Genomic DNA, 26,817 nt, shown 5'->3' on the forward strand with positions numbered 1-26,817 from the left:
AGAGTTTGTCATAAGGTTTGCTTCTGAATCAACACTTTCGGTCATGGCTGCCGTAGGCGTAGACGTGGAAGATGAGAGTATCCTGGCCTCGATTTTCAAAGACAGCTTTCCGGAGAACTGGAGCGCGAATCCGGATTTCGCGGCGTATTTGTCGCAGCTGAGCTCGTGCGGTGTGGAGGAGTTGAACCGGGAGCCCGAGCGTCTGGCGGAGGAGCGGGCGCAGATCCTGCAGCAGACCCGGGAACTGGCCTTCACCAACTACAAGACGTTCATCAGGACCGCGGACTGCACGCAGCACATCTACACCGACTTCAGCACGGTGGAGAACTGCCTCTCTAAACTACTGCACAAACTCCCCAGCTTCACCGAGAGATGCAGGTCAGTGCTTCGCGAAGAAACGATTGACGGACAGACAGGTTTTTACAACAAATTTACGTTTCGTCGGGCCTCCCCCTGTAAAAAAATCGCGTTCCAGAGGGGTTAAAATATAGTTGTTGTTTTTTTGACAGGGTTCCTCTGGTAAAATTCGCACTCCAGGAGAAAAACATGTTAAAGTAACGTTAGCCCAATTCCGCGGGAAAACCGCAGACGGTAGTTTGATTTGATGTTGTACCGTTATTTGTTTTGTTTTTATCTTGATGAATTCGTTTTAATTTATTTGTTGAATGCGTGAATTGACAACATTAGTTGTTATTATAACTTATTTTTATTCTTATTATTATTAATAAACACTTAATTGATCATTAATTAACGTATTGCAAATTGCAGATGGATTGTTTTGATTTTGATACAACGTTAACGTTAGACAGATTTGTAACAGTGTGATAACTTTGAATTTATTCTTTATTTTATTCTTTATTTCTTCAAAAAACATAAATTTAAACCCAGTGCTTAAAAGATCATAATGCACTTTAAAATAGTCCAAAAATATACCCATGTTTGATCTGTTTTCATATTAATGTACACTGTTGTACAATTGTTTGGGATTGGTAAGATTTTATAAATAGTTTTGAAAAAACACTCCAGTGTTCAGCAAGACTGCATTTATTTGATCAATTTTACAGTAAAATTATGTAATATTATTACCATTTGAAGTAACTATTTTCTATTGTAATATATTTAAAAAATGGAATTAATTCCGGTGATGAAAAGCTGTATTTAAAAATGAGAGAAAAAGTCTCCAGTGAGGAAAAAAAAAATGCATTTCAACAGAATCCAAGCAAACACATTACAGTGCAGTATTCATTCTAAAACATGTTCAGAAATGCTGTAAGTAAGTGGTTTCTGTTTTGTCATTTCTTTGCAGAGGTTTTATTAAGGAGGCAGAGGAGATCAGCGTCAGCAGGCGTATGAACAGCCTGACACTGAATCGACACACGGAGATCTTGGAGATTCTGGAGATCCCTCAGCTGATGGACACGTGTGTGCGTAACGGATACTATGAGGAGGCGCTGGAGCTTGCTGCTTACGTGAAGAGACTGGAGAAAAAACATTCATCACTTCCTGTCATTCAGGTAGTGTTCTGATCAGTAATCAGTTTTTCACTATTACCATAATACCATATTTTCTGTTCAATAAGTTGCACTACATTGTTGAAAGAAAAAATGGTATTGGTGAGTTAGTCAGATTTTAATTTTACAATCAGAAATAATGCAAAATACTGGTAATTATTAAAGTTACTCGAAACCTGTGTGAGTCTCTTTCTTCTGTTGAGCAAATTCTGAAGAATGTAACCAAACAGTTGCCGGTGGCCATTGACTTCCACAGTTTGGCTGTCAGTCAGAGTCAGTTGTGTTAACTGTTTGGTTAACCTTCTTCAAAATATTTTGTGTCCAACAGAAGAAAGAAATACATTGCGATTTGGAACAAGGGTGAGTAAATTATCACAAAATTTACAAAATGTTCTGTTTCGGGTGAACTATCACTTAAACCTCTCTTCAGGACAGAAATTAAAATATTAATTAGTTACATTCATTATAAACATTTATAATTAAAGCCCAGCCTAAAAATGTAATAAATGGCACTTTACTCACATGTATGGAGGACCAAACCTGCAAAAAAATATATTAGGTAATAACTGTAACAGTAGGAAAAAAAAATCTAGTAAAAGGCTATAATAAAAAAAAAAAAAACATGATTAGTCATTCATTTTCCAGTTATTTATTTAAGTTGCTTTGGAATATACATTGCAGATGATGAATATAACAACCTAAATTCCAGAAGATGTGGTTACTTTTCTTGTGCTCTACTTTTGTAGGTGATAAGACTTCTCTTTTTTTACAAGGTGGACGGTAAACATGTCTGAAAAACAACAAATATTTGATACTAAATAATATAATATTGTTTGTGTCTTAGGGAATTGTGCATGAGGTTCGACTGTCTGCTCAGCTCATGCTGAACCAACTTCTTCAACAGCTGCGTAGTAACACACAGCTGCCGGTTTGCCTGCGCGTGATCGGATACTTGCGTAGAATGGACGTTTTCACTGAAGCCGAGCTGCGCGTAAAGTTCCTGCAAGCCCGTGGAAGTTGGCTGCGATCTGTTCTCGGTGCCATCCCAGATGATGACCCCTATTTCCACATTACCAAAACCATCGAAACCTGCCGCGTGCATCTCTTCGACATCATCACCCAGTATCGCGCCATATTTTCAGACGAGGATCCGTTGCTGCCACCTGGTGGTCAGGCGTTGAACGAGAGCGCCATCTTTCACGGCTGGGTGGTGCAGCAGGTGGCACAGTTTTTAGAGACCCTCGATCGGGACCTGCAGCGGGGCGTGGGAAGCCGCTTGGACTCTCTGCTCGGTCAGTGCATGTACTTCGGCCTTTCATTTAGCCGGGTCGGGGTGGATTTCCGTGGCCAACTCGCTCCCATATTTCAGCAGGTTGCCATGGACACATTCCGGAAGGCTATTCAGGAAGCGGTGGACAAGTTCCAAGAGGATATGAACTTGTACACGCTGACTTCTCTGCCGTCGATACTTGGAAGCACCATTCCTCCAGCAGTCCCGAGCACCCAGCCGGGTGCACTGCAGCCCCCCATGAACTTGCTGGATTTCCCACCTCTAGCCTGCTTCCTCAATAACGTCCTGACAGCCTTCAATGACTTACGACTCTGCTGCCCTATCGGACTTGCACAAGATGTTAGCAGATGTGTTGAGGAAGCCCTTATTAAGGTCATTAATTACATAAATGTTAGAAATATATATATATACTACAGGTATTGTTTTTTTTTCCCTCTTGTGACCATTGAGGCAATATGGAGGCCCGTTTCTGCCACTCAATAAAAAATATAACCAGGTAATTGTGACACTTTATCTCACAATTCGGACTTTTTTTCTCAGATTTCTGGATTGCGTGGGATCAACTAGCATTTGCTAGTTATAAAGTCAGATTTGTGAGATGAAAAAGTTGCAATTTCCTTGTTTTATTTTTTATTTAGGGGCGGAAACGGGCTTCCGTAATATTCCAATACCGTTCCCCTGTGTTGTTATTGTTGTGATGTGGACTTCCATATTCTCACATTCTAGAATTAGAATTTATTTTTTAAAGCTTTATAGTTTTCTTGGTGTGATTTTTAAGAATCTTCAAAAAAAAATAGTAGTGTAAAAATAGTAGTATAGATAGACTTAAAGGTGCTGTAGGGAACTTTTGTAAAAAAATATTTTTTACATATTTGTTAAACCTGTCATTATGTCCTGACAGTAGAATATGAGACAGATAATCTGTGAAAAAAATCAAGCTCCTCTGGCTCCTCCCAGTGGTCTTATTGCCATTTACAGAAATACATCGCTCCCGGTAAGAAACAACCAATCAGAGCTGCAGTCCGTAACTTTGTTTGTGTTCAAAATGTAGAAAAATGTATATAATAAGCGAGTACACCATGAATCCATTTTCCAGACCGTGTTTTTAGCTTGTCCTGAATCACTAGGGTGCACCTATAATAAGTGTTTATATTCAGACTATTTTAGATTGCTTCGGGGATACCGCGGCGGAGTAACCCAGTACCTTTGTGATTCTTCATGACATAAACAGAGAGAAGTAGTTCCGGCTACGTTGTTCTTCCGCAAGACGCAAGGAGTTATGTTTATTAACCGCTAGAGCGTCAAAAGTTCCCTACCGCAGCTTTAATTCAAATTGATGACAATGAAAGGAAGAGATTTAGACAAATTACTTTTTTTCTTCCTTAAACGATAATTCTCTTGTTTTGACATATTCTGATGTAACAATGTTATTCTGTTCTTAGGTGACCAAGCTGATCCTGGTTTTCCATCGAGCCGAGGAATCTGCCTTCAGTAGCCGTGAACGGGAGTTATTTGTACAGTTCTGTAGTGCCTTTGCTGAAGACATGGTGCCTTTCTTGAACCGATGTTTACAAGTTCTCTTCCCTCCAGCCCAGCTTGCTCTCATGCTAGGTGAATATCCTCAGGATAACATTGACATTTTTGTCACATTGCAAAGATAAAACCGCACCACTTGATGTTGACTTGCAGGTTTGTCTTGTATTTGTATTGTAGGCATCCCTCCAACCCCGCACCACTTGATGTTGACTTGCAGGTTTGTCTTGTATTTGTATTGTAGGCATCCCTCCAACCCAGGTTCATAAGTGTGGTAGTCTTGGCTGCATCGATGTGAACACAGTCCTGAAGCCGCTGGAGTTTGTTCTGCCCCAGAAGAAGCCTGTGACCTCTGTCCTGGATCTCTGCACTGATCTGAGCAGCCTGACCACAGCTGAAGCAGATCCCTCGACTGTAGTCAAACCTGTAATACTTGAAGAAGAAAACCCTGTCTCTGAACACCAAGAGCCTGTGTCAGCATCTGATCCTCATCAGAACATTTCTGCTGAAGCAGTCAGTACAGATCTAAACCACCCGAGCCTAGAGACTGAAATGAGCTTTGATCAACAGGACTTCTCGAAATAAAAAGCACTACATGCAGTGTGCATTTTTAGGAGTTTTAAACAATTAAGATTTGTTTTTATAGAAAAATAACCATCTGGACAAACTTTTACCAGGGCTTGGCTTCCATTTTTATTTGCAACTTAAATTTTTTTGGTTGTTAATGTATGATGAAATTCAAAATGGTATAATATATTTAAGTGTGGGAAAAATTATGTCTTTGACTCACGTTTTCCATGAATTACAATGGTCCCAAAAAGGATTGGGACACTTGTCACCCTTAAAATGTCTGAATGTTTTTGAATTCGATATTATATGCCACTCAAGTTTATATCTTGTTAAAATAATAATAATAAGATGGAACTTTTAAGCAAAACATTTTACAAAAATATGGTGACATGATATACTGTTCAAAATGAAAAGAAAATCAATGTTCTGTTTGAGGTTAAGAGGAACATATTCGTAGTTAATGTGATGACCTAAACCTGTGGTTTCCTTGCTAGAACACCTGAATGAATTTGAGAACTTGAGACTTCACATGCATACTAAAAATCAAGGGCGATTAGTTGGTGAAATGTCACTGAAAAACAAAAAATGTAGTTCTGAGAAAAGCTTGCTCTTCCTTCTTCTACAGACACAGTTTATCTAATGCACAGACATTAAACCATCTACTTGTTCCAAAGCTCTGCAAGTTTCTTTATTCTCTTGAACACAAGAATGAAGAATGTTGGGAACCAAACCAAGTAGCCTTTGAAGTCTTGTGTTTTCCCCACACTATTGAAGTCAATGGCTACCGCCAACTGTTTGTTTACCAAGATTCTTTAAAATATATTCTTTTGTGTTCAACAGAAGAGACAAAACCACAGAGGTTTGGAACAACTTGAAGGTGAGTAAATTATTTTTATTTTTGAGTTGAAAGATCTCTAAGTTTGACTAACGCATTCATATACCTTTGTGGCTCTATGTATTTTTAATTTGATTACATATTCGATCTGTTGTATGTTATTTGTTTGTACATATTTTCTAGGAGTGCTTTGTGGGAAATATTTTCTTAAAATTAAAGAATATTGGCCTGTTCTTTTTGATATTCATCAGAATGAATAAAAAGTGTTCTGTTTTTCCAACAAAAATAGATGACTTTCCATTGAATAGCAGATCGTCTTTGCAAAGAATCATTATTTTATGTACACCAAAAAAGCAAGTTATTAAAACTTGGCACAAAATAAGATTTCCATTTCACAATTCCAACTAGTATGAGGGTAGAATTAAGAAAATATTCTGTAACAAGAGTTAAATCTAAAGTCAAGAGAAAGATGAAATAGATTTATTAGGATAAATCACCACTAACATTTTATTTCAATCAGGAATTCAGCGTTTCAGGCTTCCAGAACAGAATCACTTCTTAACAAACTTCTTGCGTGCTGCGTTAGGATTTGTTCGTCGTCTTCCTCCTCCAGTCTGAGCGTCCCGCAGCTGTAAGCCGGCTGACCTGCTGTAGATATCGTGCTCGGAGAACGGAGAGCTGCCGGCCAGGTAATCTGGGTCAAACACATCAGTCTTCTGACGAGCCTTTTTAGACAATCTCTGCTGGGGGAAACGCTGATCGTCCACCAAGTGTGGGTTGTCAGCGTGTTTTCCTCCTTGTGGCAAAGGCAAAGAGTACTGCAGAAATCAAGAAACAAATCATAAGTACATGATCACTAACATTGATTTATATGATACTACCCATGCGAAGCCTTCCACATCCATAACCACATTTCTAATGCATTTATATAACTTTACTGTTACAACATCCAAAACATAACTCACTCTCTTTCCCTTTGGATTGAGCGCTTTGGGATTCCTGGAAAAATGCATCTGCATGGTGCCGTCCTCTTTAATGCTGACAGCAACCTTCTTCAAGGTGTCGTTCCCACAATGTGGACAGAAAGATTTGTTCATGTTTGTTGTTGTCCTGAAAATATGAAAAATGTATTACAGTGACAAAGTTACACACATCACATGATGTTCTTATTATTTTTCGTGGTGGATCCGTCACTTACTTAAAGCAGGCATGACAGCGCAGAATGTAACTCCTGGTGTTTTTAATAAGCATGCCATTAACAGACAGCACATGCAATCCAATCTGAATCAGAACATTCTGTCAGGAAAACAAGAAGACATTAGGTTTTTGTAAGGGAATGGACACAATTGACCACACTTGCTTAATGTGCATGATTATAGAAATATTCTAGCATTCCATCACTTGCTCACCAATGGATCAGTGAATGGGTGCCGTCAGAATGAGAGTCCAAACAGCTTATAAAAACATGACAATAATCCACTCCAGTCCATCAGTTAACATCTTGTGAAGTGAAAAGCTGCATATTTGTAAGAAACAAATCTGTCAAGACTTTTTTTAATTCAAACCATTGCTCCCGTCTTAAATATGATTTCATAATGCATAATAATGCTTCATCCAGTGAAAAAGTCCATCCTCTGTTCTCTCATCAAAAGAAAGTGTTTGTTTCAGATTTCACTCCTGATTCCAATGTAATGACTTTGTCAGCACAGAAAGCAATATAATTGATTACGGACTCGAATTTTAGCTGTTAAGAATGTCTTAATGATAGATTTGTTTCTCACAAACATGCAGCTTTTCACTTCACGAGCTATTAACTGTTGGACTGGAGTGGTGAGGATTATTTGTGGATTATTGTGATGTTTGTGTGGACTCTCATTCTGACGGCACCCATTCACTGCAGAGGATCCACTGGTGAGCAAGTGATGGAATGCAACATATCTCCAAATCTGTTCTGATGAAACAAACTCATCTACATCTCGGATTACCTGAGTACATTTTCAAAAGTTCAGCACACAATAAGACGACTAATTTTCACAACTTTTTCTGTTGATGTAAACAAGGTTCGATATAATATAATAAAATATATTATAAATACATGTTTTAAATGATTATTTCCAATATGTCTAATCAATGACAAGTACCTGCATGGCAAAGTCAGTGGTCACGCAGCCCACTCTGACATCTGCTGTCGGTTCCCAGTTTCCAGCATCCATCTGGACTTGCTTTATGTTGCTGGGAGTAATCCACCCTCCACCATCAACACCTTCCTCCTCCTCCTCCTCCTCGCTGCTTTCTTCTTCTTCTTCATCATGTTGGTCTCCACTTGTGCCATCTTGTTCTTCAGATTCAGCCAGGTCAACGGACTCTAGTTTCTCTGTGACTCTGATGGCGTCTGCTGCCTAGAGAGAAGGAGAATATGATTTATTCTGGTCTAAAGTGACTGTGGCAGCGGTTTGGATGTTGTCGGATTCCTCACCAGCAGGTCCAGAAGGTCAGTCTCAATGCTGGGCAGAGGATTCCTCCAAAACTGAAAGGTGTTGAATTGTGAAGTATCAGGGTCTTGTGGCTCGTTTGTTGTAGATGCGATTCGGGCAGCTGTGCTTTGTTTACCTGAAGACTTTTTTTGGGGAAAAAAGATGAAATTAATAGAGGCCTTCAAGGTACATCTGCATTATCATTACACATTATCTGCTGTCTATGCATTTTTGTCCTTTTCTATAAAAACATCCGTGTCAAACTGGAAAAAGCCTTGGAAATTCATTTTAATAACATTACTCACTTTCTTTTAAGGTGTCCTTGTTACAGTCTAATTATACATTTAAGTACTGAGTAATATTAATTAACTACAAGCACTTACTATATAGTTAGGATTAGGGTTACTTGCATGTAATTATGCATAATTCCTTGTTATTAAAATAGTAAGTACATGTAACATCTCTAACAAGGACACCTTCAAATAAACTGTTACCCATTACTCAAATACAATGCTTGCATTTGCAAGTAATGTCTTACTTTTGATGGAAAATGGAAACCTGCCATGCCAACAGGAGTCTCCGGATGCCTTTGTGTACTTAATATTTGGACCTGAAACACAAAGAGAAAGGAGTGTTGAAATCTAGAACAGGTGTGAATGAATGTGAATTCAGATCTGAATTCACGAATCAATCACCAGTACCTTTTTCTCAGGTTCTTTCTTCAAATGCTCAGTTCCCACATTCTCTGTTTCCAGCTGATACGTCAGAGCCAGGACCTTGATGTCTGTTGCTGAGAGACTGGGATAGTCTCCGGTCTTTTTAGCAAATTCTGTAACTGTGTTTCAAAGTAAATCAAAATTTATATGCATAAATCACCACCCATAACACACTTACAGCATTCAAATAAAGACATTTAATATAACAAGCATTAGTCATAGTATAAGTTATTACCAAATCGTACGTGCTCTGGAAACGGTTCTTTGAAATTGAGCTTGTATGGCAAAAAAGCCAGATTCCTTTTTGTCTGTTTATCCCGAATTTCATCAACAACATCCTTCAAGGTATAAATATTCTTTCCAATTTCCTAAAAGTAAAACAAACATGTCAAAACATATACAATGTCCGGTATTTATACACACGCACATATATATATATTATATATATATATATAATGCTGTTTAAAAATTTGTGATCAGTAAGATTGTTAATGTGTTTTAAAGAAGTCTCTTTATTAATTTAACTAAAATAAAAACAGTGATATTGTAAATAGTATTACCATTTAAAATAATGGTCTTCTATTTTAATATACTTTATTACTTACTTTAATATAATTTATTTCTGTGATGCAAAGGAGATTTTTCATCATTTCTCCAGTCTTCAGCATCACACGATCCTTCAGATATCTTTCTAATATGCTGATTTATTATCAGTTGTGCTCACTAATACAGTTTTGGAACCTGTGATATATATTGGTCACTTTTTATCAATTCAACACATTCTTGCTGAATAAAAATAAATGAATATAAATATATATTACAGGCCCCAAAATTCCTGAAAAAATATCCTGAAAAAAGTATCACAGGTTCCAAAAAATATTAAGCAGAAAACTGTTTCCAACATTGATAATAAATCAGCATATTAGAGGGATTTCTGAAGGATGTGACACTGAAGACTGGAGTAATGATGCTGGATACAGCTTTTGTGCTTTTGTAAAATTATATTTTAAAGTACAATAAAATAGAAAACAAATATATATAATTTAGATGTAAATACATATTGGAAGTCTTCCATAATTGTCATCATTCTCCATGGTGAATGAACTGACGCACCATGGTAAAATACAAGTTTACCCAATGACGCACTTTGCAAAAACAAGGTAGTCCCATGATATTTTTGATACTGTGTCGCATTTATGCAATCAAGTACACCATAACCGTGGCTAACCTAGATATGATATATCTATTATTTACTCTAACTCCAGTAACTTGGTCACAGCACCGCAGTGCAGCACACGTGTCATCTCTGTAACATGTAGTGCGTCACAGTCCTTAAAACTGACATTTCTGGACAGCAGTGATAAAGATTTGAAAAAGAGGTCAATGTCATCAATAATAACTCACTTGCAAAGGTGCCATTTTGATGAATGCGCCAGCATCTGCCACAACATGATCCACCACGGTCGCGACCATCTTGCCACTGCCAGTAGATAGAAGCACAGACACGTGAATGGATGCAAGCGGCCGAGACACGAGTTCTCGCGAGAGTACACTGTAGGCTCGTTAGAATCACGTTGTTTGTTGACGTTTTAGTGGGTGAAGATGGCGGCCCGCTGGAGTAGTGAGAATGTGGTGGTGGAGTTTCGAGACGCGCAGGTAAACAGTCACTACAGATAAAGACATGCATTAGTTGCGTTAGAAAATTATTTTTCACAAGCATTAGACCAATAACCATGCACAGCTGCCATGTCAATGCTATTAAGCATTGAAGTGGATGACGGATTTTGTTTATTAAGGTGTATTATCCTTCCGCACGCACCGTGGTGAACAGTACTTTCAGTTATTACTAAAATTATAATAAACCTGTTCTCAAAAATAAAAACTTGTAAATAACTTGGGATATCTGTGGTTCAGTTTAATTGCCTAATATATAATTTAAATTGCTTCAAAAAGCATTTGAACACTTAAGTTACATTTAAAATGTCTCTACGTCACTGTATTACATTATATCAACTATCAAACCATGTGTGATTTATTTTAGAAAAGATAGCATAAGTGCAATTTATGTGTAGCTTGAAACATGTTCTCCTGTTATGTTTATAACTGTGACATAACATTGCAGTTATACTCGACAATGCAATGGAATGCAATCAGTTTAGAAGGATAAAAAGAAAAGTATAAAGTTTTTTTTTTTTGCTTACTGACAGACTTTTCTGTTTTCAGGCCACTGCAATGTCAGTGGACTGTCTCGGCCAGCACGCTGTTCTCTCTGGGTTTGTACAGCCTCGGCTAATGCAACTTCTTCATGTGAAATTATGAACTCACCCTTATGGAAAATCTGTAGCTTAAGTTTAACAATTGCATCCCATTTCATATCTGTTTTTAATTTTGTAAATGTCTTTCTGCATGCATTATTATACCACAGTCTATTTACTCTTTCACTTGTGAATGCTTTGAACAGGAGACGATTCTTGTATGTTGTAAATCTGGAGGCGCCGTCTGAAGCCCCACGCAAAATCAGCCGCCAGAGCAAATGGGATGTCGGGACAGTCCAGTGGAATCCGCACAAAACTGAGGCCCATTTATTTGCAGCATCTGTACGTAAAGAAGATATTATCTCCTGCTGATTCGTGTCACATTCTTGGTTTCGCTTGTTAATAGAATAACACTTTATGATAAATTTCCATTAGTTAACTACATTACTTTACTAGAAGTAACAATGAAAATATTTCTAAAGCTTTTATCAGTCTGACTCAGTGGTAATCAGGTAAGTGTTATCCTTATTCTATAAATTTTCTATATTGTCATTCTACATTTTGTCATCTCCGCAGAGTAATCAGCGGGTCGACCTGTACGTTTGGCGTGATGGATCCGGTGAACAACATACGTCTTTGCAAGGCCACACACGTGTTATAAGGTAACACGGATGACGGCAAGCTGAAATGCTGCTTATGAAATCTGACGATGATCCAAAAATGACTAGAAAATGCTTAAGCAAATAAAGTTTAGACCTTTAGATTCATGCCACATTTATATTATACCATCGCTCAGCTCTAAACAGCTAAATTGTACACAATTAAATTATGAGTCTCTGTAAGGCTCCTTTTGTGTTACAAAGTGTATTGTGGAAAGCATTACAGAAATGATTTGGCTTGAATCGATCTGACTTGAGAATGTAAATAATGTATTCTAAAATCATGAATAATGTTTCAGTGATTTGGACTGGTCATGGTTTGAACCGGAGTTTCTTGTCACGAGTTCTGTCGACACATACATCTACATATGGGACACAAGGTGAGCGTGGACAAAGAATGTACGATAAGGGAGATTTTTTTATTTCGCCATGATTAACGCCTTTGTTTTTGATAATTTCCAGGGACACTCGAAAGCCAACCGTGGCTCTGTCTGCCGTGGGTAAGTGCTAAAAGCAGGTATAACATAAGTTTAATTGATCTACAACATCTGTCCATTTATTTATTTTGTCATGTTTCTTCTGTATAATAGCTGGCGCCTCTCAGGTGAAATGGAACAAACGGAATCACTATTGTTTAGCATCAAGTCATGATGGTGATGTCCGAATCTGGGACAAGAGGGTGATTATTTAACTTGCTGCATTATGATTATATAATCATCAATGGTATTGGTTATCAAGTAATCAACCTTTGTTTGCCTGTTAATCTATATGCTCACCGTTCTGTGCTTCAGAAGCCCAACACTGCTGTGGAATATGTAGCGGCCCACCTGTCAAAGATTCATGGGCTGGACTGGCACCCTGACAACGAGTACATCCTGGCTACTTCCAGTCAGGACAACTCTGTTCGGGTGAGTATAATCTCAATTATTGATTGTATTGTATTATCTTTGTATTATTGTATATTATCTTTCTGCAGTTGAACTTATATCTGATTCTGTGTCTCTATTGATTTGCTCCAAAAGTTCTGGGACTACAGACAACCCCGGAAGTACCTTGATATCTTGTCATGTCAGGTGCCTGTGTGGAAGGCCAGATACACGGTACAGTTAGAAATATTATTTAAATGTATGTGTGTATATATATATTATATATATATATATATATATATATATATATATATATATATATATATATATATATATATATATATATATATATATATATGTGTGTGTGTGTGTGTATATGTGTATATATGTATATGTGTATGTGTATGTATATATATATGTATATATATATATATATATATATATATGTATGTGTGTGTGTGTGTATATAAATATATATTTATATATGTATATATATATATATATATATGTATATGTGTATATATGTATGTATGTTGTATGTCTATGTATACACACATATACATGCACACACACACACACTCACACACACACATATATATATATATATATATATATATATATATATATATATGTATATGTATATGTATATGTCCTGTAGTTGCACTACCAGTTTTATATTTTATCATGTTTTTGAAAGATATCAATTTACGTCTGCATTTGTTTGATCAAAGATACAGTAACACTGCAAAATATTACAATTTAAAATATATGTTTTCTATTTGAATATATTTTAAAATGTAATTTATTCCCATGATATAAAGCTGAATTTCCAGCATCATAACTCCAGTCTTCAGTGTCACATGATTCTTCAGAAATCATTCTAAAATGCTGATTGGTTGCTCAAGAAAAATTTTGTTTTCTCAAAGCTGAAAACAGTTGTGCCACTGATTAACATTAATAATAATAAAAACCATTAGTAATAATTAAGCACCAATCATCAAATCAGCATGAGAGCTTTATTGCAAAAATGGTTCCCCTTATACTTGCATCATTGAAATGTTGTGTATAATGCCAGTAAACATGAATTGTCATACTATAAAGTCCTCACTGTATCCTCGTCGTTGTCTTCTGTTCAGCCTTTCTCTAACGGCCTGGTTACAGTGATGGTTCCTCAGCTCCGGCGAGAGAACAGCCTCCTCTTGTGGAGCACGCTTGAGCTGAACAGTCCTGTTCACGCTTTCGTGGGCCACGACGACGTTGTACTTGAGTTTCAGTGGAGGCCGCAGAAAGAAGGTGAGAGGAGCAGCCAGCAGATGGTGATAATTCTGTGAACTGAGTGCTTCGTTTTGAAGAAACACAACCCATTCTGTATTTTAGGTTCCAAAGACTGCCAGCTGGTCACATGGTCTAGAGATCAAACCCTGAGGATATGGAGAGTAGATCCTCAACTTCAGAAGGTGATGCTCATGAGCTCAGTTCTTTTAGTTCAGCTGGTGACTTTATGTTTGAGACTGATGGACTCGTGTGGTCTGTAGCTGTGCTGTGCCAATGACATCGTGGACGCGTTGATGGAGGGCTTGACTCTCACCACAGAGACGGAGAAAACGCTGCGCTCCCAAGACTCTGAACCTCCACTCAGCCCTGGATTCACAGCGAACTCGCAAGGTGAAAAAAAGGGAAGAGTTTGATGCATTGTGGTTCATTCATTCATTTAATTATTTTGTCTCAACTCATAATTGTTGAAGACGTAGCTGTGAGCACTGTGTGTCTTATCACTTCTATTATATTTATTTCAATCTATTACATTTTATTAATGTGTGTCGTGTGGCTAAATAGAATAGAAGAGAATCGAATAAACAAATAGAATTCAATAAATTAATTACAAATAAATCTGCACAGGAAGTAGATTGGAATTGGTGTATTTTTATGAAATGTATACATATATAACAATTTATTTTTTTATTTAAATCAGTAAATTAAAATTATGTCTGAAGGATCATGTGACACTTTAAGACTGGAGTAATGATGCTGGAAATACAGCTTTGATCACAGGAATAAATGACATTCATAAAATATATATTAAAATAGAACACAGTTCTTTTGATTGTAATCATATTTAACAATATCACTGTTTCTGCAGTATCTGTGCACATTAAAGACTTCTATTAAAAACATTATAAAGATCATAACAACCCCGAACTTAAAGATATATAGTAATTTGTGGATCTGTATTTGGTAGATTTTTAACTGATATTAAAAATGTATTTTGAATAAAAAATAATGCATTGAATATTTTATAATTATTAATGGTTGTTAGATCCATTTGTTTATGCATTGAATATTCGTTCTTCATTTATGGTGATGTGAAAAAGTGGATGTTCCAGTCGGATCCTAGTTTGAATGAATGTAAGCGACTGTCTGTTCACAGATCAGTTTGAAGGCCCTCAGTCTGGCCTGTCGTCCAGCGGGAAGAACGATGTACCAGGTTTGCCTCAGACCCTGCAGCAAGAGTTTTCTCTAGTCAACTTACAGATTCGTAACGTCAATGTAGAGGTCAGTCACTCTGACTGCTGAAAACGCTCTGTTGTGTGCAGTGTAGAATTCTAATAAATGGGATGCAATTCTAACAGTTAAACATAAATAAGAGCGTGACGTTATTGTGCTTGTAGATGGATGCCGTCAACCGCAGCTGCATTGTGTCGGCCGACTGCGGAGCCAATTGTGTTCGTCTCGTGGTGAAGTTTCCTGCCCAGTATCCCAACAACGCAGCTCCATCTTTCCAGTTCGTCTCTCCGACGAACATCTCGTCTTCCACGAAGACTAAGATACAGAAGGTTGAAACTCTAACACACTTATGACGCTTGCCTTGAGACTTGGTCAAAGCCTGTCATGTTGAAGCAGCCTGGTCTCTTTTGTAGATCCTGACAGATACGTCGCTTCAGAAGGTGAAGAGAAACCAGAACTGCTTAGAGCCATGTGTTCGACAGCTGGTGTCTTGCTTAGAGTCAGATGGAGTCATGGTGAGTTAGCTTCACTTTTGTACAAACACATTTATGATTCGGTTCCATGATGAGTTTTTAACTCACTGTCTGGTCTTGGGTGTCCAGGAGGACAGTACGAACCCTTATGTGCTCACCAATCCAGTGACTCCTGCACTTCCTGCTTTCCCTCGAGTAAGCAACACTTACGGCTCGTACCAGGACTCCAACATCCCCTTCCCACGCACCTCAGGGGCACGCTTCTGTGGGACAGGTGGGCCAGGATATGACCCTTTTCTTTTACTATGCATAATAATTATATGCCTGTTTGTTTGCTAGCATGCATGAAGTAAACATTTTTTTTTTTCTGTCTGTAATTTAAAACATGTAACATTTATAAATATACTACTGGTCACAAGTTTGAAATTAATACACTTTTTATCTCTTCTAAAGAAGTCTCTTGTGTTCATCAAGGCTGTGCTTATTTGATCTAAGATGCAGTAAAACAAGAACACTGTGAAATGTTATTACAATTTAATGAACCGTGTTCTGTTTTAATATGTAATTTATTATGATTTATAATGTTACAAAACATTTGTAAGCAGCAAAAAAATGGTTTCAGAATGATTTGAGAAGGCTGGAGCAATGATGCTGAAAATTCAGCTTTGCATCACAGGAATGATTAATATTTGGAAACATAAAAAAAAGAATAATGTTCTTAATTTTTATCTTAGTTTATATTATAACCTTGTTATTGATCAGATAAATGCAGCCATGATGAGCGTATTTACGAGACTTAAAATAATCATAATTATTCCACACTTTTGTTTTAAATTAAAATCCAACACATAAATCTCAACTTAATTTGCTTATTAGGTTCCTTGGTTTATTTCACACGGCCCATAACTATGCATCGTACAGTCCCTCCGACTGAACCTACTCCCAGGTGAATATTCAATCCAGTTTGCATGTTTTATCAGAAACACAGAATGATCTGCTATATTATTATTATTATTATTATTTGAATACAATGAAAGACAGTTTAGCACGTGTCATAAGATGGTGTGTGTGTGTGTGTGTGTGTGCAGGTCGCTGTCAGCTCTCTCAGCGTATCACAGCGGGGGGATGACACCCATGAAAATGCGAACAGAGTCTCAGACCACCCTGAGGTTATATAGCGGGAGCCCAACACGCTCAGACAAAGACCAAGTGTCCATATCATCTTTTTACTACAAAGAGCGGGTGAGACTCGTCACACAGGACTAAAATTAGTGCTGACGGCAAGCTTATATTATTATTATATTCAGCAGCCATGGTCATGTGGTTAGGATTTGTCTATTCTATTCTATTCTATTCTATTCTATTCTTTTCTTTTCTATTCTTTATGTTTTTGGGAGGGCTTTTAAAAGTGAAATGGCCTGTCTGCAGAAATGGTTATACTTGATTTCTTAAATGAGTTTGACTTTTTTAACATGTATCTCTACATTGAGTTCTGTTCTGAGTTGTTATTCTCTCCTTTCACCTCCCTCCCACCCATCCACCCACTCATTCCACCGGTTTTCACATTTTCATTATCACTGTTGTTCTCTGTGCTGTCTTTCTCCTGTTGAGTTTTGGTGGCATGTGTCCCTCACTCATATTGCTGTGGTCTGTTTTATCCAATCAGAAGCCCCCTCTGTCTGCCCCCCGCCGCTGGTCTGTGCAGACTATTCATGACTGTCCGGTATTGACCCCTGCCCCTCCCTCACACTTATTCTGTCTCTCTCATCCACTTGCTCTAATGCCAAATGTTCTGTTGCTTGTTATTTGCTGTCATACGTTTCTTGTATGACACATCACAGCTCTACATTTTACCCCTTGATTTGCTGCTTTGAAAAAAAATCATGACTAATTTAGCAGTTGTTTACAGATCATTGAAATGAAATCACATGAATATGATTCTGTATCTAACACTGAAACCAATCAGTTTGTCACCACAAAAAAAAAGTCAATAAGAAATAATTTTGTGTGTGTGTATATATATATATATATATATATATATATATATATATATATATATATATATATATATATACATACACAAAATTATTTCTTATATATATATATACTAAAATAATTTATTTATGCATATTATATATATAATTATATATATAATATATATGTATATATATATATATATATATATATATATATATATATATAAAATGCATAAATAAAATATTTTAGTACTTGGTCACATTAAAGTTTTGTTAAATATTTTAATTTTATGGCTGGTACTGAATATTTTAATAATTATAGACCCTAATGATATTTCAAATTATGCTTTAACTTCTGTCAATCTTAACAACTTTTTAACATTCATTATAATAATTCAAGTTTTTTTTGTGCATTTAACAAATATGAAGCATTTAGAAAAATTTATTTATTTATTTTTAAATCGATTTAATAAATGATTATGGTAATTGTAATGATATCATTACGTGCATAATAATAATAATTATATATATATATATATATATATATATATATATATATATATATAATGATTTATAATTATATTCTCGAAAGGGTTTTTCTTTTACTGACAACCATAGGATTCATTTAGGATATGATTTATTGATTTATTTTGATCAGAGAGTGACTGATCCTGTTGGTTATTATTATTGCGGTGTTCAGAAATCCCGCCGCTGGAAAGGCAAGCGAGAGGGAGGAGACTACAGCAGCAGACCCATCAAACTGGCTGGCAAAGTCATCATCCAGGAAGTCTCACGTCTGCTTCCTGTGCACAAAGCCCTCGGGGAAACCTATGTGTATGTTGTGTTTCTTAGATAGAAATGCATTCCAGGTCATGTTCAGATGCTATTGTTCTTGTTAGTAACAGCAATAACGTACAGAATCTGCTTTTGTTCAGATGTCATCTTGATCCTCAGCATCTTTTTGTTTTTCTTCACCTCAGGCTAGATGTTAATGACACACAGGACACGTGTCAGAAGAATGGGGCAGCGGCTTTAGCAGTGGGCCGCAGGGATTTAGCAAAGGTTTGTGATATCAGTCAAATGTTTGGAATAATTACGATTTTTGTAATGTTTTCTCCAGAATAACCACAAAATATAGACTTTTTAGAAAGTATGACAACAGGATTTAAACATTATATGTGTTACATGAAAGCAGTGTGATCAAATCCCCTACATATACTGTACTACCATTTCGGGTTGATAGGATTTTTTATATTTTTGTGAAGAAAGAAAAAGTGTCTGAAGCTTACAGATGTTGCATTATTATTATTTTTTTTTTTAAATTAAAAAAATATAATTTAGCAATATTGTGAAATATTATTACAGTTCAAAATAACTTTTTTTTATTTTAATATATTTTAAAATGTAATTTATTCCTGTGATCAAAGCTTTATTTTCAGCATTGTCTTCAGTCTTCAGTGTCACATGATCTTCAGAAATCATTCTAATATCCTGATTTACTGCTCAAGAAACATTTCTGATTATTATCAATGCTGAAATCAGTTGTGTTGCTTAATTACTTTTTAACTTTAAAAAAACTGATAAGTTTGGAGTTTTCAAGAAATTAATACTTTTAGGAAGCAAGGGTTCTTTAAAGGGGGGGTGAAATGCTATTTCATGCATACTGAGTTTTTTACACTGTTAAAGAGTTGGATTCCCATGCTAAACATGGACAAAGTTTCAAAAATTAAGTTGTACGTTTGAAGGAGTATTTCTGTTCCAAAAAAACCTCTTCCGGTTTGTCACAAGTTTCGTTAGATGGAGCGGAATTTCCTTATATGGGTCCTGAGGCACTTCTGCCGGAAGAGAGCGCGCTCCCGTATAGCAGAGCACTGAGAGCACAACAGACTTCACTGATCAGAGCGAGAGCGTCGCGAAATGTCCCAAAATGAGTGTGTTTTTGGTTGCCAGGGCAAGACAATCCTGCACAGATTACCAAAAGAGAAACAGCATTAAGAGACCAGTGGATGGAGTTTATTTTTACAGAGCATCAATGGAGTTGTGCAAGTGTTTTTGTTTGTTCCCTGCATTTCGAAGATGCTTGTTTTACAAACAAGGCCCAGTTTGACAACGGATTTGCGTATCGTTTATTTCTTAAGGATGATGCAATCCCAACGAAAAAGGGTCACGATCGTGTGTTGGAACCGCAGGTGGTGAGTAAAACTGCTTCAAATATCTCTGTGTTGTTAACTTAGCTATCGGCGCGTAAGCACATCAAGTAAACAACATGCGATGTTGTCATCAAACTGCACTTTCCACATGTACAGCTTAAAAAAAAAAAAAAAGACGACATAAAGTGGAACTTAGTCATTTTCCAAAACCGCTTAACCAATATATACAGTTTCAGTACATACCACATAGAGACGCTGTTGTTGCTGCTGCTCTTGTTAAATTTCAGCCTCTGGATCTGATTCTGGATCATAAATAAACGGCTGAATCTGACTGTTAGCCATGGTTTGTTTTGGTTGGTTTTGTCCTCACTAATGTCACAGCTTCCAAACGCTCTCAACGCAAAAGCCTACTGGCGCTCGTGATTCTTTAGCTCCGCCCACACGTCACGCCTCCAGTCGGTCGTGTTTTTCCGGGAAAAATCGGTACAGACTATCTTTCTCTTATGAATATAATAAAACTAAAGACTTTTTGGAGTTAAGAAGGATGCAGTACTACTCTATAGGTACTCAAGATTAACAGGATATTGCGTGAAAACGAGCATTTCACCCCCCCCCCCCCCCCTTTAAATATCAGTAAAGATATTGTCAAAAAAGATTGGGTTTTTTTTTTTTTTCAAATAAATGTTGTTGCATCCAACTTTCTATGCATCAAAGAATCCTGAAAAAAAAATGGTTTCTACAAATATTTTGAATGGCAAAAAAATCTGTTTTCAACATTGATGATAATAATAAAAAAAATGCAGCTTTGGATCACAGGAATAAATTACATTTCAAAGTATGTATTTAAATATAAAACGGTTATTGTAAATTGCACAGTATTACAGATTTTACTGTATTTTTTTTGTCAAATACATACAGCCTTGGTGAGCATAAGAGACTTCTTTCAAAAACATGAATAAGTCTTGATTATTTCGACCTGTAGTGTATAAGTTAGCATGATTTCTGTACCAGCCATTATTACAGCTTGTTCCATTTCTCCATGATCTGTCTGTAGGTATGGGCACTCGCCTCGGCAGCCACCAATCTTGACCTCAATCCCGATCCTGACCCTGATGCTGGAACGCCCTGGGCCAAGCATCCGTTTGGGCGACACCTGCTGGAGACATTGTGAGTTGCAGCTCGTAAACTGGTGACTAGGTGTCTTTGTTTCATATGATCTGTGACTTTCTCTCTGTCCTCCACAGGCTTGAACACTACAGTCAGATGAGTGATGTTCAGAGTCTGGCCATGTTGTGTAGTGTGTTCAGAGGTCATGGCAGCCCTCAGGAATATTTCACTCTATACGGACATCAGCAACCTCGAGCGGCGAACTTCATGCCCCACCACTCCCGCTACGTATGTCTGTAAACCTCATTTATCAATGAATTGTGTAGGAATTTCAGTTTAAATTAGGATCAGTGTATTTCTTTCTTAACTGTATTGTTTTCAGCTTAATATCTGTGTTTATCTGTTTCTTTTGTGTTATTAATGCTCCTTTAGCCCAGTTTCACCTCGAGTTCTGTCACATCTGGATCGTGTTCAAGTACCTCGGAATCTGCAAATATTCCGTGGAACATGGGTGAGAGATCATGAGCTTGCTCAAAGATTACCTTTCAGTGCTAAGTGTTCATGAAAGAAGCAAAGTTTACATTATGTGTAGCTCTGTCACATCCTTTCTTTTTCCCCCTTTTGTCTGGCTTTGTGTCACAAGCTGTATGTTTGACTGTTCAGAGTTTCCTGTTGATTGGTTTAATGGTTATTGATTGATATAATATTTGGACATTTATGCATTTAGCAGACGCTTTTATGCAAAGCGACTTATAATGCATTTTTTTTTTACCAGTATGTGTGTTCCCTGGGAATTGAACCCACAACCTTTTGCGCTGCTAATGCAATGCTTTACCACTGAGCCACAGGAACAGTCTTATATTAAGATTTTCATAATATTGAAGATAATGACAATAATAAAGGTCATAAATATAATTGTTATTCTGTTATTTATAAATGGTCATAATAAAATAGATATTTTTTTATTTGGCATGTGATTAATAGTACTTCATATAAATGGGCTCATATTACATTTCAGATTATGATATTATTATAATTATGTAAGCAAAAAAAATAGGATGGTTAGTATTATTATTGTTATATTTTTAAAAATATAATTATTAGTGGTATTTGTAATATAATAAACATGTTTATACTAATATGAATATTATTATTTATAAATAAAACAACAAAAATAATAACTAATATTGTAATTATATAATAATTATAATTATTAGTACTATATACTAATTATTATATAATAATCGTAATAATAATCTGTAAACTATTATTACTATATATTTATTTACTATCTATGAATGATATAAACATTGTTTTCAGAATTAATGACTATATTAATACCAAACCTGTTACACATTAATATTAATCACACAATATAGAATGATGTTTTATATCAAATCCACCAATTCCAGATCCCAGTTGTTCATGTTTGTTTTTCCCTTACAGTTGCATGTGTTCTTTTTTAATTAATTCAGATGAAGTGTACCGAAATGATTCCACATAATGACAAAAGGTTGGATTTATGACTCGTAATAGAACTGTTAGAGCAAACATCTCCAAGCTTGTCATCTTTCAGGTGGACGTGAGTCAGAACACGCTCCTCCCTGGGGAGAATCCTCTCCGGATGACTATCGCTACCCAAACCAGATATACAGCGACCCCCGAGAACGAGAAAAAGAACAGCACGACATGAACAAACGGTGAGTGTCCCGTTCAACCAGTGATCACATTAACACTGCACTCCTAAACTCTAATGAGTTCCTTCTGATCCACAGATTGCTGGACCCCTCCAACTCCTGGCAGTTCGACGACTTCAAGAAGTGTTACGGTGAGATCCTGCACCGATGGGGCATGAAGGACAAGAGGGCAGAGGTGCTCAAATTTGTCTCCTGCCCTCCAGAGCCACACAAAGGCATCGGTAAGTTAAAGAAACAGAGTTCCAGACACCTGTCAGACCGCCGCAGGAAATGTTTTCATCTCATTACTCCGTTTGTTAAATCAAGCTAAAGGTGTGTATAGTGTCCTGCACTTATAAGAGAGTGTAGAAGTAGACATGTGCATCCTGGATTGTTGTTAAAGCACTTGTATATGAGATGTAAAGTTGTTGGTGGAACTAGGGTTCTAGATCGTTCTATAAAGCTTCTGGTTATTTTTTAGTGACAATTCCTGAAAGTAAGTGTGTGTGTGTGTGTGTACCTAGACAGTAACAAGAAATTTTTTTTTTTAATATTTATTATTATTATTTGGTGTTTAAATGATACAGTTAATAAGCTAATTATTAGACTATTATTGTTATTGATAAATAAAAATAAGAATAATTATTATTGTTATTATTATAATACTCATTTATTATTAAAATCAAATAAAATCAAAAATCTAATAGTTAATTTAATTATTATGCCGGTAAGCACAAAAATATAAAGCACAACTATTTTCAACATTGATAATAATTGGTGTGTAATTTAATAAAATGTTGAGATGTAACGTAATATTATTATTATTTATATTGTTATTATACGTATTATTTACTTTATTTAATTAATAAGAAATTATTTAATTGTTATTTTAGTCATTATAATTATTAATATAATAATCATATTTAAATTTAGGTAATAATTGTTCTTTATTATTTGTAATATTTATATAAATTTTTAAGATGGCTTGAACAAACATATTTAACAGTTTTCAACCGATAATAAAAAGTAATGTTTCTTGAGCAGCAAATCATGTAACACATAAAATACTTTCTAAACTGTATATTTAACATTTATTCTGGTGTAGGCTTCCAATGTTTTTTTTGTTTTTTTTTTCTCTTTGGTTCTTTTTGATTAAGGAATGAGTTCAAACTAATTTCTGTGGTAATGAATAAGAATTCCTTTGTGGAGTAAAGCATCGCCTCACATTTCTGGAATGTCGGTCAATATTTAACTCCTGAACAGAATGTTTAACACTCACATGTATGAGTCAGCATCGTGTCTTTGCTCTCGTACACAGAGTTTGGCGTTTACTGCTGTCACTGTCGCAGTCAGGCCCGCGGCACCCAGTGCGCCGTCTGCAAGCGCTTCACCTTCCAGTGCGCCATCTGTCACGTGGCCGTACGCGGCTCTTCTAACTTCTGCCTGAGCTGTGGCCACGGAGGACACACTAGTCACATGATGGACTGGTTTCGCTCGCAAGAGGTCTGTCCCACCGGCTGCGGGTGCCACTGCCTCCTGCAAAGCACTTTCTGAACATTACAAACAACAGAAACTTCAAGATATGCCTCGAAACTCTCAGTACTGTAGCAGCTCCTCGCTGGAGAGACGTCATTGAGGATGGACGAACCGCTTTTCAAGTGTAGAGTTATATTCTAATGAGGAGCTGTCATTATATCAACCTTATAATAGGTCAAACCAGCCTTGTTAGTACGTGACATTTTTTTACAGTGCTGTTTTTTGCACTTTTATACCTGTTGATTTGATTAGAGCATGTATTTGCTCTATAAGGTGCCATGGAAATTGATATGTGAAAGGGAAAAGTTGCTGACTTTTATGGTTATGAAACTACAAATATTTTTGCATATGTACGCATTGATCGCTCTTTTCAGTTGAAAAGAAGCTTTACAAAGTTTTGTTTCCCTTCAGAAGACAATTGTTGTATGCTTTGAAGGATTAACATGTACTATATGCGTGCCATAAAATATTAATAAATTGGACAATACTGTGATTATTGCTTCATACACCACTTGATTTGTTCTATTCTTGGAAACATTTCTTGAACTTAAATTTTGCTCATAAACGTGTATTAACGGTCATCACTACCTCGTAAATAAATTACACATCACATTTTTTAACAATGAATAAAGCTAGTAAGATTATAACAAACTTGTTTAATATGAATTTATGTATTGATTATTGTCAACAACATTGTTAGAATAGCTTCTTAACGTGTTTTTCATTATATTAATCCACATTTCTGTAAAACGCAATAGTCAAATGACACTAACGAGAGAAAGTATTCATCCAAAAGGAGTTTTCCTCTGAGTTTGAGGATTTTCTTCTTTCTTTAGTTGTCAAGCATGTCTTAAAAGGTTTGTTTGTATTCTTGAAAGGCACTTCTGAATGTTTTTTGCTAATGCAAGAACGCTCTCATCATTATTTCTTTCATTCAGCACAGAGGAGACTTTTTTTATTATGCGGTCTTGTGTTTCTCCTTCATGCTAGCTCTTATTGATGTCAGCTTGTTTATTGTGTGTATTGAGGAACAGCAATATTAAACATCAGGAAGGACAAAGCATAAGGATAATACAGTTATTTAGACATTTGCATATCAGATGGGAATAGACTATATAAACTTTTGCCATAATTCGGAAACTCTGTTCAATATTTTCACAGTATTTTCCATTATGTATGTTAGAGTTTCAGACTGGATTTATAATATCATCCACTTATAATGTTTATTTGCAAATGAATAAACCCAGAACATTTGCAAGTGTAATCATATATAAAAGCAAAGCTGGAATGTCGACATTTCTGTGCAGAGAAAGGGAAAGACACTAAAATGGATTTTCTCAAACAGTGTAAATATTGAACATATGTACAAGATGCATTTATAACAATATAAATGCAAAACCGTAATGAGCAGGCCTAAATCACAAACTACAAAAAAACAATATGCACAATAAAAAATTAATCGCATAAATAGCATATCAGCTTGACAAGATTAGCCATAAATAATCTTGTGTTATAAACTTTGATAAAGATACAGAGGTGTTTCTGTTAAAATTATTGATAAGAATAAGAAACTGCATGGGCTGAAATTATGCCAAGGAGAGACATTTAAACTTTTATTATCTCCGCATAAACCAGAGGAAGTGTTTTGAAAAGCTATTAGAATTTTATTTTATTTTTTCTTGTTCATGCAATTTCAAATATTCATGTTGGTCATCTGAAATCAGACTTTCGAAGAATAGAATATAATTGAATTGACAAGTTTATTCCAGTAAAATGTTTCTAAATTCACTGACTCAACCTTAATCTTTAACGTTACTTTTTATTATTAATTTTCACATTATATTATATTATATTTACTATAGAACAAATAAATACATTTTAGACAAATAAAACGTGAAGAATTTATTGGTTATAATACAGACCAAATTATTATATCTAACAGCACAAACAGCTCACAGAATGTTATGATTCACATGATTTCAGTGGTGAAATGTGAGCAATCTTTTTTATGGAGATTAGATATGATCTGATCTTTCTCATCAAGTTTTCTGAAGAGGTCTCCAAAATGACTGATCCCACTATGACGAAGGCCTAACTGATGAATATTAATTTAGTCTTGCAGGGGTTGCGTGGTAACTTTCCCGGAGTGTCCGCTTACTAAACTTAATTAATATTCATAATCCATGCCTTCTCTGTAGTAAGATTCGTTGATTGGACAGGTGTTCGAGGCTTATTTACAAACGTCAGTAATTCAGCCAATCAATAAAGCTTACTGGGCTCACGTCACGAGGCGTCATTAATATTCATGAGCACATCCTTCGCCGCAGTAGGTTTGGCCGGTTCTTGCGGAGTCCTCAGCAGCAGGAGGAGTGAGAGGAGCTTGATTCAGCTGTTTGAGGTTGAAGATGGCGGCGTGTGGACGTGTTCAGCTGCTGCTGCTACTGCTGCTGCTCTCGTCTCTCTGCCTTCTCACCGTGCAGGCTCTTAAACCTCTTCCAGGTTTCGGGAATGTCCATCTTCCGGCTGCCGCTATGCACCAGCAGTTCAGAGCGGCGCAACCGATTCCCGGGAATAACGGCGCCGCCGCCGCGTCCTCCGGTTCTAGAAGATCCACCGGCTGGAAGCTAGCAGAAGAGCAGGCCTGCCGGGACGACGTGAACCGGCTGTGTCCGAAAAACACCTGG

The 26,817-nt window shown here is 36.4% G+C and overlaps 3 protein-coding genes across 5 annotated transcripts; 2 read left to right on the forward strand and 1 right to left on the reverse strand.

Annotated features, from left to right (window-relative positions):
* Window positions 1–11: 11 nt before the first annotated feature.
* Window positions 12–5,896, forward strand: LOC113079579 (conserved oligomeric Golgi complex subunit 8-like). Of its 2 annotated transcripts, none has more exons than XM_026251819.1 (5): window positions 12–378; window positions 1,307–1,514; window positions 2,356–3,174; window positions 4,245–4,413; window positions 4,580–5,896. In XM_026251819.1, the coding sequence occupies exons 1-5, from the start codon at window positions 44–46 to the stop codon at window positions 4,918–4,920; spliced, it is 1,872 nt and encodes a 623-aa protein (XP_026107604.1). In that variant the 5' UTR covers window positions 12–43; the 3' UTR covers window positions 4,921–5,896. The 2 variants fall into 2 exon arrangements, with proteins under 2 accessions (XP_026107604.1, XP_026107605.1); XM_026251820.1 differs by having other exon boundaries at window positions 4,516–4,747.
* Window positions 5,897–6,198: 302 nt separating this feature from the next.
* On the reverse strand, window positions 6,199–10,473 carry LOC113079580 (RNA-binding protein NOB1). The gene is made up of 9 exons (XM_026251822.1): window positions 10,335–10,473; window positions 9,166–9,298; window positions 8,916–9,049; window positions 8,753–8,824; window positions 8,217–8,357; window positions 7,882–8,139; window positions 6,939–7,036; window positions 6,706–6,850; window positions 6,199–6,558 (listed from the first exon to the last, which is right to left on the reverse strand). The coding sequence occupies exons 1-9, from the start codon at window positions 10,401–10,403 to the stop codon at window positions 6,292–6,294; spliced, it is 1,317 nt and encodes a 438-aa protein (XP_026107607.1). The 5' UTR covers window positions 10,404–10,473; the 3' UTR covers window positions 6,199–6,291.
* An 11-nt stretch (window positions 10,474–10,484) lies between these two features.
* Window positions 10,485–24,644, forward strand: LOC113079578 (GATOR complex protein WDR59-like). Of its 2 annotated transcripts, XM_026251817.1 has the most exons (27): window positions 10,485–10,586; window positions 11,154–11,203; window positions 11,392–11,527; window positions 11,762–11,847; window positions 12,144–12,224; window positions 12,307–12,344; window positions 12,435–12,523; window positions 12,636–12,752; window positions 12,867–12,944; window positions 13,847–14,003; window positions 14,088–14,167; window positions 14,246–14,375; window positions 15,139–15,263; window positions 15,380–15,544; window positions 15,629–15,730; window positions 15,818–15,962; window positions 16,565–16,634; window positions 16,777–16,930; window positions 17,355–17,411; window positions 18,365–18,498; window positions 18,645–18,726; window positions 20,869–20,981; window positions 21,059–21,209; window positions 21,354–21,432; window positions 22,498–22,621; window positions 22,697–22,839; window positions 23,916–24,644. In XM_026251817.1, the coding sequence occupies exons 1-27, from the start codon at window positions 10,533–10,535 to the stop codon at window positions 24,149–24,151; spliced, it is 2,976 nt and encodes a 991-aa protein (XP_026107602.1). In that variant the 5' UTR covers window positions 10,485–10,532; the 3' UTR covers window positions 24,152–24,644. The 2 variants fall into 2 exon arrangements, with proteins under 2 accessions (XP_026107602.1, XP_026107603.1); XM_026251818.1 differs by lacking the exon at window positions 17,355–17,411.
* The last annotated feature ends 2,173 nt before the right edge of the window (window positions 24,645–26,817 follow it).

The sequence above is a fragment of the Carassius auratus genome, unplaced genomic scaffold (genome assembly GCF_003368295.1).
Source record: "Carassius auratus strain Wakin unplaced genomic scaffold, ASM336829v1 scaf_tig00028583, whole genome shotgun sequence".
Classification (NCBI taxonomy): domain Eukaryota; kingdom Metazoa; phylum Chordata; class Actinopteri; order Cypriniformes; family Cyprinidae; genus Carassius; species Carassius auratus.

Coding starts and splice junctions, on each gene's coding strand:
- LOC113079580 (XM_026251822.1), bottom strand. CDS start 10,403: ATGGTCGCGACCGTGGTGGATCATGTTGTGGCAGATGCTGGCGCATTC. Junction 9,299..10,334: donor TCAAAATGGCACCTTTGCAA/GTGAGTTATTAT, acceptor TTTTACTTTTAG/GAAATTGGAAAGAATATTTA. Junction 6,559..6,705: donor TCAATCCAAAGGGAAAGAGA/GTGAGTTATGTT, acceptor TGATTTCTGCAG/TACTCTTTGCCTTTGCCACA.
- LOC113079578 (XM_026251817.1), top strand. CDS start 10,533: ATGGCGGCCCGCTGGAGTAGTGAGAATGTGGTGGTGGAGTTTCGAGAC. Junction 15,264..15,379: donor TTCGTAACGTCAATGTAGAG/GTCAGTCACTCT, acceptor TTGTGCTTGTAG/ATGGATGCCGTCAACCGCAG. Junction 17,412..18,364: donor AGACTATTCATGACTGTCCG/GTATTGACCCCT, acceptor TGCGGTGTTCAG/AAATCCCGCCGCTGGAAAGG.
- LOC113079579 (XM_026251819.1), top strand. CDS start 44: ATGGCTGCCGTAGGCGTAGACGTGGAAGATGAGAGTATCCTGGCCTCG. Junction 1,515..2,355: donor CATCACTTCCTGTCATTCAG/GTAGTGTTCTGA, acceptor TTTGTGTCTTAG/GGAATTGTGCATGAGGTTCG. Junction 4,414..4,579: donor CCAGCTTGCTCTCATGCTAG/GTGAATATCCTC, acceptor TTTGTATTGTAG/GCATCCCTCCAACCCAGGTT.